We start from the raw sequence: 17,502 nt of genomic DNA on the forward strand, positions 1-17,502 counted from the left end.
CGTGTCGTGAACCAGTCACCTCCTTCACAGTCTAGGATTCTCTCTCAACTACGCAAAGTCTCACCTGCAACCGGTCCAGGTCCAGCAGTACCTGGGGGCATCAATAAATACCCAGTCGGCCACGGCGCAGCCGGCCGCAGCCAGGGTCAACGGCATGCAGGCGCTCATCCGGAGGTTTCGCCCTCAGCACTCCCTCCCGGCACAGGTTTTCATGCAACTCATCGGCATGATGGCATCCTGCATATTCATAGTCCCGCACGCGAGGCTGCACATGCGACCCCTCCAGGAATGCTTAGCCCGTCAGTGGAACCAGGCTCATGGCCATCTAAAAGACCTAGTGTTGGTGACCGGTCGTGCTTACAACTCTCTGCATTGGTGGAACCCACGAAACCTTTGCAGGGGACGACAGTTCCAGGAGCCTGTACCACAGATAGTACTGACGACGGATGCATCTCTCCAGGGTTGGGGGGCACATGTCCTCCACTACACGGTGCAGGGGCTATGGACTGCGCAACAGCAGAGGATGCATATCAATGTGTTGGAACTCATGGCGATCTTCCTGGCACTGAAGGCATTCAAGTTGCACCTGTGCAACATGGTCGTGCTAGTCCGGACGGACAACATGACCGCCATGTATTACATCCAGAAGCAGGGAGGCACGCACTCCCCGCAGCTGTCTCACCTGGCCCAGAGCATGTGGAAGTGGGCCATTCAGAGGAACATCTTCCTCATGGCGGAGCATCTCCCGGGTGTCGACAACCAGATGGCGGACCTGCTCAGCAGGCACAGTCATCAAATGCACGAGTGGGAGATCCACCCATCGGTTCTCCATCCGTACTTCCAGCAGTGGGGTCATCCGGACATCGACCTGTTCGCCACAAGCGAGAACGCAAAATGCCCTAACTTCGCCGCCAGGTTCCCACACCCGCAGTCTTAGGGCAATGCAATATGGATGAACTGGTCAGGCAGATTTGCGTACGCTTTTCTGCCAGCCCCCCTCATACCTCTGGTGGCGCGCAAACTTCAACAGCACTCCATGACACTCATCCTGGTTACTCCAACGTGGGCACGGCAGGCTTGGTACACCACGTTCCTGGAACTTTCAGTGGTGCCTCACCAGCGACTGCACCTCACTCCCAGCCTCCTCACGAAGAGCCATGGCGACATTCAGCACCCAGATCCACAACAGCTGAACCTTGCGATTTGGCTCCTGAGGTCATAGTTTGGATACCTGAACTTGCCTCCAGAGTGTATGGACATCATCAAGGAGGCAAGGCGACCAACTACCAGGGCCTGCTATGCGGCCAAATGGAAGCGTTTTGTTATTTACTGCTCCAACAATAACATTAACCCGTTGGACGCCTCTACGCAAAACATCATATGTTACTTGTTGCATCTGTACCAATGCAACCTGGCGTACAGTTCTATCAGGATCCATCTCGCAGCCATAGCCGCTTACCTTCAAAACAGGCAACACCTTTCCGTTTTTCGGGTACCTGCCATTAAAGCCTTCTTGGAAGGCCTTAAAAGAGTGATCCCTCCCAAACACCCCCCTTCACCAGTCTGGAACTTAAATATCGTTCTCACCAGACTCATGGGGCCACCCTTTGAGCCACTCCATTCCTGTGACATACAGTTCCTCACCTGGAAGGTGGCCTTCCTCATAGCTATTACATCCCTGCGGAGGGTCAGTGAGCTGCAAGCTCTCACAATTCAGGAACCCTACCTGCAAATCCATGCAAATAGAGTGGTGCTTCACACCAACCCTAAATTCATGCCAAAAGTGGTTTCGCAGTTCCACATCAACCAAAATATTGAACTGCCCGTTTTCTTTCCTAACCCAGATTCGGTGGCAGACAGAGCACGGCACACCTTGGATGTCAAAAGAGCTCTCCTGTACTACATCGACAGGACAAAAGACTTTCCAAAAAACTAAACAGCTGTTCGTTGCATTCTCTCCACAACATAAAGGCAACCCTATCTCCAAATCAGGTATAGCCAGGTGGATTGTTAAATGTATCCAGATATGTTATCAAAAAGCTAAACGCACACTAACAGTTCCCCCTAGAGCGCAAATTGGGGGCCTCCATGGCTTTCCTGGGTAATATTCCTCTAGAGGACATATGTAGAGCAGCCACATGGACCACTATACATACATTCACCAAACACTACTGCGTAGATGTACACTCCAAACAGCAAGCTTCTGTAGGTCAGGCTGTTCTCAGGACTCTCTTTCAGACTGCTGCAGCTGGCACGGGCACCCGCAAGTGAGGAGGAAACTGCTATTTATTCTATGCACAGATATGAATTCAGCAGCCCTCATGCCTCAAACGGAATATGCTACTTACCAGTATGCATCTGTTCTTGGCATGAAGGGCTGCTGACATTCATATCGCCCGCCCTCCTCCCCGGTGCCTGTCGCAGCTGCAGCTCTCAGAAGCATTTTCAGGCATGGTCATCACTTTAAGTATTACGCTCCATCTCTGCCACAATGGCGAAAAACAATCTGGGGATGGAGAGGATGCCCATGCGCACTGTAGTCCAGGGGAGGAGCCACCTATCGCGTGATACTTCGAAGACTCTTCCAGGACAACAATGTGCAATCATCCGGACCCAACACTAGGCGGCGATCTATGCACAGATATGAATGTCAGCAGCCCTTCATGCCAAGAACAGATGCATACTGGTAAGTAGCATGTTCCTATCTTGTTATCTTGTCACATTTGCTCCCGTTTCAGAGACGGAGGTCAAGTAGGCTGCAGTTAGGTCGAGGACATTTTTTATGGTACTAGTCCTGCAGGACTAGTACCATTTTTTGGATTTTTCGAGACCGGAGTATGCAGATAAGCTAGAACCACGTTGGTAGGTAGAGCTTCCATGGACACTGTGGGCTAAAACACCTTGTAACCTGGACGAATTCCAGAAGAAAGCAGCATCCCTGCTTCCTCGCGTGCTGCTTGTGTGCTTAAAAGTCAGACTGACATGTTTAATGTTTCTCCTCTTAAACATGCTTAGGTCAGTGCTGCTGCTCTCTAGATCAACCCTGGGGCCGGGATATCCAGATCACTCTGCTGCTGTGCTCCCCAAACCCCTCTTTACATTCTGTTAGATGTTAACTCTTTACTCTGTTCTTCACGTTACGCCAGCCACTTCAGCGTTTCCTTCGGCTTCTTGTTCTGCTCAGTCTCTGTCTGCGAGTTGGCAGGTGCTCCCATCACCTGCTCTGGTGGGCCAGTCTCCTGATACAACTTAACATGTTGGTGTTTGTATGCAGCCAACTCAGGTGCATTAGAAAATAATCCTTCTGGACTGCTGGGTGTGCGGTTTGATAGTCAGGCTTCACTTTGGTGCCCCCTTGCCCAGCCCATGCCGGTTTGTCCTTTCCCCAGCTGGCGAGAACAGAGAAAACTTTCACATGAGGCTTGACCTAAGTCTGCTGGCCTGAGCATGAGCAGGGGCCATTTCACAGGCCCTAGCAGATGTTTTTTGCAAACGACTATGATAAGCGTGGCTCAAATCCACCCGAGTGACTTACCGCACTCACCTATAGTTACCATATAGGAAGTCAGCCGGACAGTGGAGAAGAATAAACAAAAGTCTTTATTAGGCCAAACAACACTCATATGAGAGGGCCCTGTCCGACCTCACTCCCAGGAGTGCGAACGAGAGGACTGACTCTCTGCACCACAGCAATACATTATAATGCAATACAGTAACGAGGGGTACGCCCCTTGTGGAAAATCACCGAGCCTCAGACCAGTGGACAATGCTCTCATACAGCAGGCATCTGCACCTGCAAGGGATACATTATTATCTCTACTCAAGGCCATGGAGCTAGGCTTCGGCGTCTCTGGGCATGAGAACATTACTGATAACGAGACTTGTTAGTTTCGGCCACTGCAAACTGAGAAACGAAAACTGCTGTCTTGGTACATTTCTATATTCCTGCGGGAGGGGCATATGAGCGAGCAGGGCCCGCAGACACAGAGCGTTACACAAAATGGTGGCACACAGGCTAAGCTAAGAAACTAATATGATCACACGTACATTAGAATATACGAGAGCAAGAATAGTAATTCAGCATAGATGCATATACGAAATTCATTAGTTAGTCATATGATGCTAACTCGCACATCATCATAGGGTAATTAGAGCATCGAAAAGTGAATTCTATCAGACCCTCCTTTTAGCATCATTGGCTAACTATAGCCTCATTTATTTGCAAAAGGTAGTGCCGACATCCATTCTAGGGGCAGGACTATATTTCTTTAATCTAGAACATCTTCTGCAATGAACATCAACCAACTTGCATCAGCAGGAATTTCAGTAATCATAGAAGTGGTATATTGACCAGGTAACTTCCTTTTCGGACGTATATTTGCAGCACACATTGAACAACATGGAGGGAGGCAGTATATGCAAAGGCAGCAAGTTAGAATAACACTCACCACACCAACCAAACCCATCAATATTTTCCAACCCCAGGAAGAGAAGGCACCCCAGAGCCACCCTTGTAGGGACCATGTTCCATTATCCTGATGTAGTTCAGTCGCTAATCTATGTAATTTTTGTACTGCCAAGTTAACAGTCGGAGCTGAGTCAGGTATATAGACACAGCAAGATGTCCCGATGACGCGACAGGCCCCGCCCCTATCAGCTAGTATGACGTCAAGCACCATCCTGTTCTGTATCGTGAATAATCTCATAGCCTGAATCTCAACAGATATATTTGTCGTAATGTCAGCTTCTGTGAGAACCACTTTTTCCATTACCCTAGACAGTCGTCTAATAGCTCTGCTGTTAAATATCGGACCCCAGAAAGGTAGCAAACCCTTAGAAAAATCAGTCCATTGTTGGTACGAGGTATCCGTCTGATCAACGTCATCTACCTGAAGTTCCCTCCTTTTACGCTGCTCTTGCGGCTGCACCTGAGGACTAGGGAATCGACGATGAGTTTTGTGGTAATCAGAGGGAGCCACATACACAGGAGGAATCATGTAAGCTAGGTAGCATACCCCACCCCAACCCTCGGGCAACCATAAGTATAGATTATCACCGCAGACGAAATAGACACTGGGTGGGGCAATCAAAGAGGGGCTAAGAGCCAAACGTATTGAAGCAGTCACATTACAAGAGCTATTACCAACTTTGATGGGGCCCCTTCCCTGTATACAGAAAAATGGAGAAGGACCCACCACCGCCAGGGGTATCAGAGACTTAGAACTGTCGTTACTCTTGGGGGGGTGTCTGTAGGACAGAGTGGCATTCAATTTCAGGAAACTATCTCTAAGTCTGTCAGTATCATTTGGCGTCAAGAATCGACCCAGCCTTTTCTCACATGTCTCTATAAAAGTCTGGTCAAAACGTCCATCAGTATATATTCGTCCAAGGGAAGATGGAGGCAGAGGGCGTACTCGCATTGTCATTGTCCACCCCCTATTCTGCAGTCGAGGAGTCAGGGAATCGGGCTGCTGGAAGTATTTAACAAGACCTATAAGAGTATACCACCCCACACAACTATTCACTGGCGTCAAAGGGAGAGCAAGGAATCTGTCTTTCTTATAGGCAGCAGAAGGTAAAAGCCCACAAACCCAGCAATCTGTCATGTTGGTAGTGGCGTGTGCATGGTGCAAAGTCTTAATAAAAACATTATCTTTGTAACCTTTACGCAGCATTCTCTCACCGTAATCAACAGTAATCATATTGTGTTCTGGAACAGCAGTGGGTGTGGGTGCAAACGTATGAACAGGGTAAGCTTTATCCAGGAAAAATAGTATTCCCAGGGTCACTATAAAAGCAATCAAAACAATGATGATGACCACTATCTTTCCTCTTCGGGGAAGGGCCAGCCAAGGGGAATCAGGCACAGGTCTTGGAGGAGCCGCAAAGGGCTGCTCCTCATCAGGAATGGGACGCCCAAAGGGGTACATTCTGAATAGTCTTTTCAAAAAAATAAAATCACACTACTACTAGAAAAATAGTCCCAGACAATCCTCAACCGGCCAGAGGGGTTCTTCAACCCTTAAAAAAGGGATCTTCTCCCTGTGTCCTTCATAGCCTCACAGGCAGGCTTTTACCGTCCATACCTAATCCAACGATGATGTTCAACAATTTGGAAACAAGGGAAGCACTTAATTCGGACCCCGCACCACTCTATAGTCTCATAGAACACAATCTTCGGCTAAACACCAGGGCTCTTACAAGTCCATCCCTACCACTAAATCTTCTTATTCAAAAAGTCCACTAAGCCCTTCTTCCAGTGTTTAGTCCATCATATTTCAGCATTTTTACTTATTTTCTCCGGGGCCGCAAATTGTAGCGAGTGCTCCCTAGCACTTCGGGATCAGTGAACAAAACAGGTGAGTCTGTGGCAGACGCTGGACTTTCCGATATCTCTTCACTAGTAGCAAGGGGAGTTGCAGAGCTCACCGAATTGTCAATTCCGCTACGCTCTTCTCCAATCAGTGAAGCATCCGAGAAAGGAGCATACCTCGGTATTCTTTCATGCTCTTGGTCAGCGATGCCATCCTGTACCCATTTATCATAGGGCAACGGGAGCGGGACTCTCTTTACATGGGAGGCATGAGTCCACGCCTTCCTGCCGTCGATCCGAAGCGCCGTGCGCGTGGTGAGGAGCACCTGGCGCGGCTCTGACCACCTTGGTTCCAGACAAGACTTCCGCTGGTATCGTCGCACCACGACCCAATCCCCTGGGTGGATGGTGTGTCCAGGCCCCTCCGGCAACGGCTTCAGAGTGTCTGCTACCTGCTGATGAATAGAACGAAGATCTTTAGTCAAAGCATACAGATAATCTGTCAACAGAGGGTAAGGAACTTCGGAGAAACATTTAGGTCGGGGCACTCCCCAGATATTGGCCGGGCGGCCAAATACCACCTCGTGCGGGGAGACGCCCATTTTTGCATTTACAGTGACTCTCGTTGAAAGCAAAGCTAAGGGAAGTGCGTCTGGCCAACGGAGACCTGTACTCTCACATATTTTGGCCATCTTTAGCTTGAGCGTGCCGTTGAACCGTTCCACCAGTCCTGCCGCCTGAGGATGCAAGGCTGAGTGGAACTTCTGGGAAATATGCAAACCTTTGCATATTTGTTTCACTAATTCAGCATTAAAGGACGTACCATTATCACTCCAGATCACCCTAGGTAATCCGAAGCGGGAGAAATACTCTTTTATCAACATTTTAGCAGTAGAAATGGCTGTACAATCCTTAGTTGGGAAAGCCTCCACCCACCTACTAAAGGCACATACGACTACAAGGACGTACTTCAAGTTATTGACCCTTTCCATTTCGATGTAATCCATCTGGATCACCTCGAAAGGGAAAGAGGGGGGTGCAAAATTTCCAGTTGGGACAGGAGTACCCTTTCCAGGATTGTGTCTCAAACACACCATACACTGACGAACCAAATTGGTGGCCATTTTAGAGATATTTTTATTACTCCACACCGGGTCTAACAGCTTGCAGATACCCTTGGCACTCACATGGGCAGGGCCATGCGCCATCGTCACTACTGGAAGAACATACGCATTCGGTAGCAACCATCGTCTCTTGTCTGTCGTGTCTGTCCAACATTCATCCGCATCCAGTCGTCCCTGCCCATCCTTCCATGCTCTCAATTCCTCGTCTGTCGCTTTTCCTTGTATGTTCTTGACACTCTGTACAGTGTCTGCAAACATATGGACATCTGGGACCCATCTAGCTGGCCCTGCCACAAACATCCGTGGTAATTTTTCTCTAGCAGTTTCCTTTGCTGTCTCATCGGCAAAAGCATTGCCTCTTCCCACATCATCCACTACCGTCTTGTGTGCGCTACATTTTATCACAGCCAGTCTTTTAGGTAGTGTCAGTGCCGTTAGCAGACGTAATATCAGTGGACCATGCTGTATGCGCTGTCCGTGAGAAGTCCGAAATCCCCGTTCTGCCCAAAGTCGCCCATAATTATGAGCCACGCCAAAGGCGTATTGGCTATCAGTGTAAATGTTCACATCCAGCCCCTCACTCAACTCACATGCTCTCATTAAAGCAATAATCTCGGCAGCCTGGGCAGAATTGTAAGGTATTCTAGAAGTCTCCACCACCGTCTGTAGTGTTGTTATTGCATATGCTGCTGTCGATGTACCATCTGGTAATTTAAAACATGACACATCCACATACAACTCCCCATCTGGTTCGTCCAAGGGCCTGTCTGTCAGATCCACCCTCCCCTTTGTCTCCTCTTCAGTCCTGTACAGACAGTCATGTATGTCATCGTCTTTTGTATCTGTGTCTGTAGGGATAGGTAACAAGGTGGCGGGGTTCAATGTAGCACACCTTTTAATCGTTACATGGGGTGCAAAAAGAGTCATCTCGTAACCCGTCAGACGAGCACTAGTTAAATGCTGCGTCTGTGTCCTGTTCAACAAAATGTCCACAGCATGCGGTACCATTACTGTGAGGTCTGACCCCAGCACGAGCCCTGCCGATTGTCTTATGGAGACCGCAGCAGCCGCTGTGGCTCTCAAACAGCTCGGCAGCGCTCTTGCCACGTTATCGAGCATGGCGGAAAAATACGCGCATGGTCTCTGCTTCCCCCCAAAACACTGAGTTAAGACAGACAACGCGCAACCTTCCGCCTCGTGTACGTAAAGAACAAAAGGCTTCTGGTAATCAGGTGTTCCAAGAACTGGCGCAGAACACAAAGACGTTTTTAGTGACTCAAACGCTTCCTGACATGCAGGGGTCCAGGGTAGGGGCTCGCGCACTTCTTTGGTAGTCAGATACAATAGGGGTTTTGTTAGTAACGCATAGTTAGGTATCCACTGACGACAATACGATGTTATGCCCAAGAACGCGCGCACCTCTCGCTGCGTGTTAGGGACCTGCATGTTAGTGATCGCCTTTATGCGCTCTGGCGTCAATCTCCTCCCCACTTTCGAAAGGAGGTGACCGAGATAGGTGACCTCCGTTCGACAGTATTGAAATTTTGGAAGGGACACTTTATGCCCCCTGTTTGCCAGATGGTGCAACAATTTCACGGTAGCATCCCGACAACCCTGCTCGTCGTCCGATGCTATTAGGATATCATCCACATATTGCAACATGACGTTGCCAGGTGGAAGTTCCAGTTCATCCAATTGCGCCTTTAGAGCCTGACTGTATATGCTCGGACTCTCAGTGTACCCCTGAGGAATTCTCTTGAAGCGGAAACTTCGGCCAGCCAATGAGAATCCGAATAGATAACGGCTTTCCTCATGTACTGGGATACTGAAGAAAGCATTTTTCAAATCTAGGACAGAGAAATATTTAGCCGAAGGGGGTATCATCGTCAATATTGTTGTAATGTCCGAGACCACCGGGTACTGTGGCTCTACTACCCTATTTACATGTCGCAAATCAATCACAAATCTATAAACATCAGGAGTATTATCAGTAGCTTCAGGTGACCGTCTTTTAAGGATAGGTAAAATAGGGCTGTTGCATATGTTTGAATCAGTCTCTTCCACTACACCAGACCGTATTAAATCTTGTATTATTTGTAACAGGGCCTTCTCCCCCTCCCTAGGAATCCTGTACTGTGGAACTCGGGGCAATTTCGCTCCCACCTTCACTCTTATTGTCACCGGAGCAATGTCCATTTTACTTACATCCGTATCATTGACAGCCCACAAGCTGTCTGGTATGCCTTGGAATTCAGGTGGCAATGACTCATCCTTCGAAAAACACTGCAATGGGCGAGCAACATTCGGGCCCAAAGTAAGGTACACACCGTCTGGAGAGCAATAGATAGTGGCGTGTAACCTTTTTAATAAATCTAGGCCCAACAAATTTTCCCCACAATTGGATGTCAATAGAAACGGTGAATCAACAGTAAAAGGGCCAATCGTCAACGTGAGAGGTTTAGAGATGGGGCTAATCACCGGAGTTCCTGCGAAACCCACGGAGATGTTATTCTTGCCAGACAGAGCCGCCCCTGGGACCCGAGAACGAGCCACTGAACTTTTCATTGCACCCGTATCCACTAGAAATTTCTGTTGAGACCCCATTAAGTCAGCTTCGACATAAGGTCCCCTCTGATCAACTTCCATAAGTACTGGTCCCATGCTCTGTCCTACGCTGTCCTAGTTGTGGGAGAACCCTGTCAAATCGTCCACCGAGTAATCATCGTTGTAGTACTGACCCCCGCTCCTCTGCGACTGTTGTCTATCTGCCCCGTTGTCAAAGTAATTGCCTCCCGGTCTCCCGCCTCCTTCTGATCGCGCAGCCTGTCTCCCAAAATCACCACTTCCTCGTCCTCTTCCTGGACCGGCACCTGACTGGAGCAGTGGGCAATCTCGCCACCAATGCCCTTCCTGCTTACACTTGGCGCACTGGTTCGGTCCCAGCCTTTCCCTACTCTCACCTCTCCCAAAACCGCCTCCGCGACTCGGCGCCGCACCTCTCCCTCTGCCTCTTGCCACTTGCTGCAACAAAACCCTTGTCTTTAAATCCTTAGCCTTCTTTTCCTGCTTGTCCTTGTTCTCATTTTCCCTGTGCTCGTAATATTGCGCCATACTGAGTATTCCCGAAGGAGAGGACGTTGTCCACGTGCTCTCCGACGCTTGCAGTCTAGCTGATATTTCAGGCAATAAATTTGTGACAAACCTGTTAACAAAGAGCCGTAACCCTCCATCCTGTGACACATCCTGCCCACTAAAATCCATGAACGTTTCCTCAAACCTCGTAAAGAAATCAGAGACCGCCTCATCCTTCTTCTGCTTGCAAGCCGTTAACTTATCCCAATCTACCTTTTTCGGGGGAATGAGAGAATGCATATACTTTATAATGCGCCCTGGCAAAGCTAATATCTCAGCCTTCGGCTTCTCCCCTGGCTTACGCTCCTTGTCCCAATCCTGCAACTCCTGCCACGTGCCCCCTAATTCTTCCACGTGGTCAGTACCTTTCACTTGCCGCCACACATCAACCGGGACCAAAAGCCCGAAAAACAATTCAACATCAGCCAACGTCATCACAGTGGAAGACGCCGCTTCTGTAAGTTCTTTGTAATAGGCAGTCGGGTTTTTTCTAGAATCCGGTAGCTGGGCCTTTAATGATAATACCTCACTTCTCTTCCATGGCGTATACACCCATTGCTCCTCGAAATGTGCATCTATCCTGTTTCGAGTGACAGCCTTCGTTACTGGGTCTAGCAGCTCGGGGACCTCGGGGTGAAAAATAGGGTGCACCTCGCGCATTGGGTGGAGACCTGGGAAATGGGGTGTGCCAGCAGAGGGTAATTCATTCCTGTATTGTAATAGTGCACGTAAACTACTCATCACTTCCTTCACCCCTGTGTTCGTTCTATATGCTCCAGCCTGAATATCCCGTAAAACCGCTGGAGCCACACCTCCATACCCCTGCTCCCAAAGCGGTATCAATACGTTGGACATGTGCCACAAAGCATGCTGCTGCATCAAAGGCTCAAAATCTTTCATAGTGGACCAAATATCTTCAAACGAATAAATATTATTCCTGGCCCATTGACATGCCTGATTGGCCACCATACTCTTTTCATCTAGGCCAACCGTAGAGCGCGTAAGCAACTTCCGTACCTGCGAGAGTAATCCACTACCTGCGCCTCGACTCGGCGTTAGCATCTCCTGACTGGGGGTGGTACTAGCTGAAACACTAGGAAGTGCCAAAGAAAATTGGGAGGGTGCAGGTGAAGTGGTCTGGAGTAGAGAAACGAGGGGTGTCGAGGGCGAGGATAGTTGGGGGGCACTGGCTGAGGGACCCGGAACTCCACTAGCGGGGACTGGAATTGGCAAGGAGGGGTACAAGGGCTGTGGGGCATAAGGGGGAGGGGGTCGGGTATTCAAAATGTCTTCCATCTCATCCGGGTCGTCCTCTCGCACCACATAACTTTTATTTTCTTTCAACCTGCAAAGTCTATCTGAGCGCTCCATGCGTAGCGCATTCTCATTTCCAACCTGCTCTCTCGCCTTCTGTGCCATACTCTGGGTGGACCTTTTATATTCTTCTTTCTCATCTCGCAGCTTGCGTTTCCTGGCCTCTTTCTGCCACACTCGCAAAGAGTCGAACATACTCTGACGACTACGCCTAGCAAACAGTTTGTCTTGCAAGTAGTCCAGCTTAGCTTCATCAAAAGAACCTGTCAAAGGCCATTGTAAATCCACATTATCAGCAGTGTACCGGTGCCACAAAGTACCAAACAAGATCGGGACCAGTCCATGTTTGACATACATATCAAAGCTCGGCGTCCCTTCAGGGGGAGCAGGTTGGCTCTCGGCCAGTCTAGTATCTGAGGGTCGACAACAGCATCCAAAACATCGTATCTTACTAAAACACGGCATCTTTACTTTGATGGAAAAAATAGCACTTCTCCACAAACTTCGTCACCTTGAATCACAAAACTCGAGTTCGCTCATACGCACATATAAACAGACATTAGAAAAGCACACACACACATATACAATACCTCCAAACACGTGTTACCAAATGGGACAAGGCCCGTCGACCAAGTCCTGGGGAACCTGGACTCTACCGCAGACCGAACAGTACACTAACTGTTCCGAGGACGGGGAACAGATCCGCCACCCGTGCGGCACTATGGATCACTAAACACTTTACCGCGGGAGACCCAGATCTCGCCTCCACTGAACCACCACACTAGGAGTTCAGGGTAAGTACCGGAGTCTGCCCACAATGAGCCACGCCTTCACCACAGTATCATCCGGTCGGATCACTACAAACAATTACCTCTAAATGCATCCCCAACCTCGTCAAGTCTGTCAGAGCACCAACTCGTACTCTGAGTTCCCCGGAGCACACTAGCCCCAGGAGCACACCGGCTCCTCAAACCATTGGAGACACTCTAGTCTCCCAGAACACTCCAGTTCTTGCAACAATCGCAGGTGGACCACTCACCTTCCGTAGGCGGCACCGACCTCTACCGTTCTCCACCTCCGGCTGTCAGGACCAACACGGTCAGCTTCAAGTTCCGCCTTCTGGACCCCGGCGTAAGATCCGAACCGGGACCTCTCCCGATCAGCAGGGTGGGGCAGCGCTGCGAGAACCAAGCTCGGCATCAGATGGGTACCCGGGCCCACCGTGCCGACCAGCGGGTCCCCGGTCTTCTGCTACCCACTTACGGGTGAGAAAGATCCTTATCGCGGGGTCCCTATTCGGGCGCCATCTGATAAGCGTGGCTCAAATCCACCCGAGTGACTTACCGCACTCACCTATAGTTACCATATAGGAAGTCAGCCGGACAGTGGAGAAGAATAAACAAAAGTCTTTATTAGGCCAAACAACACTCATATGAGAGGGCCCTGTCCGACCTCACTCCTAGGAGTGCGAACGAGAGGACTGACTCTCTGCACCACAGCAATACATTATAATGCAATACAGTAACGAGGGGTACGCCCCTTGTGGAAAATCACCGAGCCTCAGACCAGTGGACAATGCTCTCATACAGCAGGCATCTGCACCTGCAAGGGATACATTATTATCTCTACTCAAGGCCATGGAGCTAGGCTTCGGCGTCTCTGGGCATGAGAACATTACTGATAACGAGACTTGTTAGTTTCGGCCACTGCAAACTGAGAAACGAAAACTGCTGTCTTGGTACATTTCTATATTCCTGCGGGAGGGGCATATGAGCGAGCAGGGCCCGCAGACACAGAGCGTTACACAAAATGGTGGCACACAGGCTAAGCTAAGAAACTAATATGATCACACGTACATTAGAATATACGAGAGCAAGAATAGTAATTCAGCATAGATGCATATACGAAATTCATTAGTTAGTCATATGATGCTAACTCGCACATCATCATAGGGTAATTAGAGCATCAAAAAGTGAATTCTATCAACTACAAGCTTCCTCATTGTCCCGATCCTCTGCGCTTTAAAAAGTTCTTTATTTAGCTAGCCCCATTGCTCTTCAGCCCACGTTACAGCTTCCTGTGCTGCATTTCGCGCTCCTTATTAGCAGGGAGCAGTTCAGGGAAACTAGCATTGAAGACGACAGTGTGGGGAATACATAGGATGCACAAAACACTTAGTAGATGGTGGTTTCCTTCCATTTCTGAAATGTAAAAAAACAATTGTTGACCTCTTCAAAGGGTCAACAATCACAGAGAAACTCAAACTACTTTGAAATCTTAGTTTACCATTTCACAAAAATTGTACTATGTTATGGCAGGAATAGACTTTGTGAGATGGGGATTCAAAGTCAAATTCAAAATTTGCTTTATTCGGTTAAACATTTTAAAACCATCAAAGTACATACAATATTTCATTTCATGGTTAATTGAATTTCGATATTACGATTAACACAACTAAATATATTCCAATTTAAAAAAGTGCTTTACAACTTATGAAACACATATACAAGTTAAAAAGTTTGTCACCCAGTTTAATTATATAAAATTCCAAAACTCATATATTAATCGTCACTAATAAAAACTTTCTACTATGTTCCAGAGTAAAACAGACAGGGCAGAAAAGGGTGATTAGGGTAGCAATATTTTCTTACGACATCTCACAGCCCCTATAATGTAGCTTGCCACCCCAAAACATACCACAGCAGACCCAAGCATTTGTAAATAGACCAGGGCTGGTCTCACCTGAACAAAATTACGACTTCTCAGCAGTGGCATGATACATTTCTTTCGCTGCAGTTCCTAGAATTTGCAGAAAAAGATCATGTGAAGGACTTTTGCTCCGATTTATTATTACATGGGCACGGGCCCAAAGTCCCACTTTTAACAAACCCCCTGGGGAAAGAGAACAACCACGGTAGCATATTGTGGTTAAACCTTAACAAAACAAACAGATGGAAAGGCTTGCTTATAAATGTTAAGTACGGCTGAATCTCTCTCCCCGTGCTTAACATGACAAAGTTTCTAACCAATGGTTTTACTAATTCCTCTTCTTCCCTTTGGGCCTTCAACCTATTTATAAATTGAGATTTTACTGACTTTATTGCGATTTTACTTAAGGCCCTAGGGCTAGTAAATAAATCCGGGCTACCCATAATGTCCATTTGAGTTTTGATATAACGGATCCATGGTATAGCCAAGGCCTTATCTAAGGTCAAACAATCCTGGATAATTAATTGATTTAAATTCGGAGCTTGCTGTGCCCAGATTCTCAGCCACCCTAGTATCGGTGCTACAGCAACCTGATCAGAAATATAACCAGGGATTCATATTGGAATCAATGGGCATATGTACTGAATAGCTCTAGTTTGGTGACATTATTTTTTCATCGGGCTTTAAGACGTTGCCAGTTGAGAGAATTCGTTCAAATGTTAATAATTCAATAAGGGAACTTTGTGGGACAGAGTTTACCGATCCAGGTAAATTGTCAACTACTTATGTTAATCTTCTAGTTTATCCTAAATCCGAAATCTATTTCATTGTAGAAAAAGATTTCTGGATAATTGTTTATAATCTTTTTCTCTAAAAGTTTTTACTGATCTTTTGTTCCCGAAATGCTTTTCTAAATGTATACTTCGTGGGCAGATTAAGATGATGGTATTTTTTGGTTGGCTCATTGAAAGCTGTGAAATTGTTGGTTCAACTCTGCTATATGTGAAATAAGAATTCTGAATTGTTTTTTTGTTATTCTTTTGCAGCCAGCTCTTGTCCGACCAGACATAGGAATTACAAGTCCAGGCCCATTGACATCTCCCGGGAAACCTGGAACACTATACTTTCCATTTTCAGCTACAAATCCACGAAGGCGGCCTATACTTGACACAGCAGCTCCTGGTTAGTAGTGCATGCATTTCTACGACATCTCAATTCTTTTGCTGTTATATATGTATATATGTGTATATATGTATTTTTTCTTTTTATTTACTTTAGGACAATTGACCACATCAAAGGTATCTGCTAACGATGTAACCCCCAATATCACCAGGTTGTTCACTGAGTTGCTATCCCTGAAAGTAAGCAGTGGACCGCTGTACACTCAAGCAAAAGAAATGGCAGTGTCTATTGGCGCACACACTCGTAGTCCCATAATATTCCACAAAGATCCATAATACAGCCTAGCTGGCCACTTACCCTTACCAGTAAAATCCATCACTAAACAACACATTCTAATGTTATTTATTTTATTTTATTTATTTGAAGAGTTTTATATAGCGCTAGCTAGACCCGGAGGTATCAGAGCGCTTAACATGAGGAACATTGAGTTACGAGATACAAATTACATCAGTTCCAAGAGCATAGTAAAAACACAGGCAAAAAACAATTTTAAAGTAGTTCGTCGGTGGGAGGGTGAGGAAGGACACACAGCGGGGAGACAAGGATAACTGTGCCCAATGTCCGGCTGGGTAGGTGACGGCCGAGGGGGAAAACCAGGGCCAATCTCTTCTATAGCTGTCTAGCAGCTCCACAGGGCATCAGCCATGTTGCTCCGGTCTCCGAGGTCAGGGATAACAAGAATAACAGTTTTGCATAGTTACATTTAGTTACAGTTGCGAAGACAAACATATAAAGAGAAGTCCCCAATGGAGGATGGATGAAAATGGGGAGGGGAGTAAAAACAGGGGGATGGGAAGCGGATCAGTTCTGGCAGACCGGCAGGGGAAGACAGGTACCTCATGGGAGCCCAAAAAGATTAGAGTAAGCTGAACCAAACCCAGGTGGGGTCACACAGTCACTAAGTCCAGTGCCAAATTCAATCACTGCTTTGGGTCATCTCAGTAATTTGGGGGACCTCAAGGTGAAGGTGAAAATAAGGGAGCCACATTAGTGTCCATTAATGTCTGGTGAGGAGCGAGCATCCCTGAGGTGGCCATCCAGGGGCGAAGGACAGGCAGGGGACCAGAGGCGTGGACCGGCGGCAAGCAGTGATCCCGGAATCGGTCGAGGCCAACAAGATGGTGGGCCCAGAGTAAGAGTCACAGCAACCTCGGCACAAAATGGCAGCCCTCAGATCAACAGAAAATGCAAGCCAATGAACAGCTCCAAACTTCCCCACAACCAAGCACATCCTGTGTAGTCTATTATGTGCACCATCTTCACCACCACGTTCACGTGGCCCCTAGGAACAGCGTTGATGCCCTCTCCCCACCAGGCCGTTCACCCAGCTATCACCGACAAGGGGGAGGCAGTCTTCAGCGCCCACAGGCTCAGTCAGCTGCTCCACGTCGCATAGCAGCCTATGCAACAATCCCCCGGCAGCACGTCCAGCGGGCGACAAGTACTGCTCGGCCCCTCCTCACCTTCCCAGCAGCTCTAACACGGTCCCCATACTCCACAACACACAGCAGGCGAAGGCCCCAGTCAGTTCAAGCTCCTCGCAGAGTACGACCGCCTCAGCTCCTCTAATGCCCGCAGCGGTCGCTACGCCCACAGCCAGGATCACACGCACAGTCCGGTCAGGAGGAGGAGGGGGTGGGGGGGGCGGCTCACCGCTCACCTCTGCTTTCATGAACGGGTTTGGCAGCTCCGCCGCGCCTGCGGCTCCTTTTTGCGACCGTGCCCCAC

General features: G+C 48.2%; 1 protein-coding gene across 11 annotated transcripts in view; it reads left to right on the top strand.

The window, feature by feature from the left end:
* Positions 1-17,502, top strand: part of TCF12 (transcription factor 12) — an 864,399-nt gene that overhangs the window by 503,161 nt on the left and 343,736 nt on the right. For all 11 annotated transcript variants that reach the window (XM_086958370.1, XM_086958363.1, XM_086958368.1 and 8 more), the window contains exon 7: positions 15,639-15,774. In XM_086958370.1, the coding sequence (XP_086814496.1) occupies positions 15,639-15,774 (136 nt within the window). The remainder of the gene's footprint in view (positions 1-15,638; positions 15,775-17,502) is intronic.

The sequence above is a fragment of the Lissotriton vulgaris genome, chromosome 2_1 (assembly GCF_964263255.1).
Source record: "Lissotriton vulgaris chromosome 2_1, aLisVul1.2, whole genome shotgun sequence".
Classification (NCBI taxonomy): domain Eukaryota; kingdom Metazoa; phylum Chordata; class Amphibia; order Caudata; family Salamandridae; genus Lissotriton; species Lissotriton vulgaris.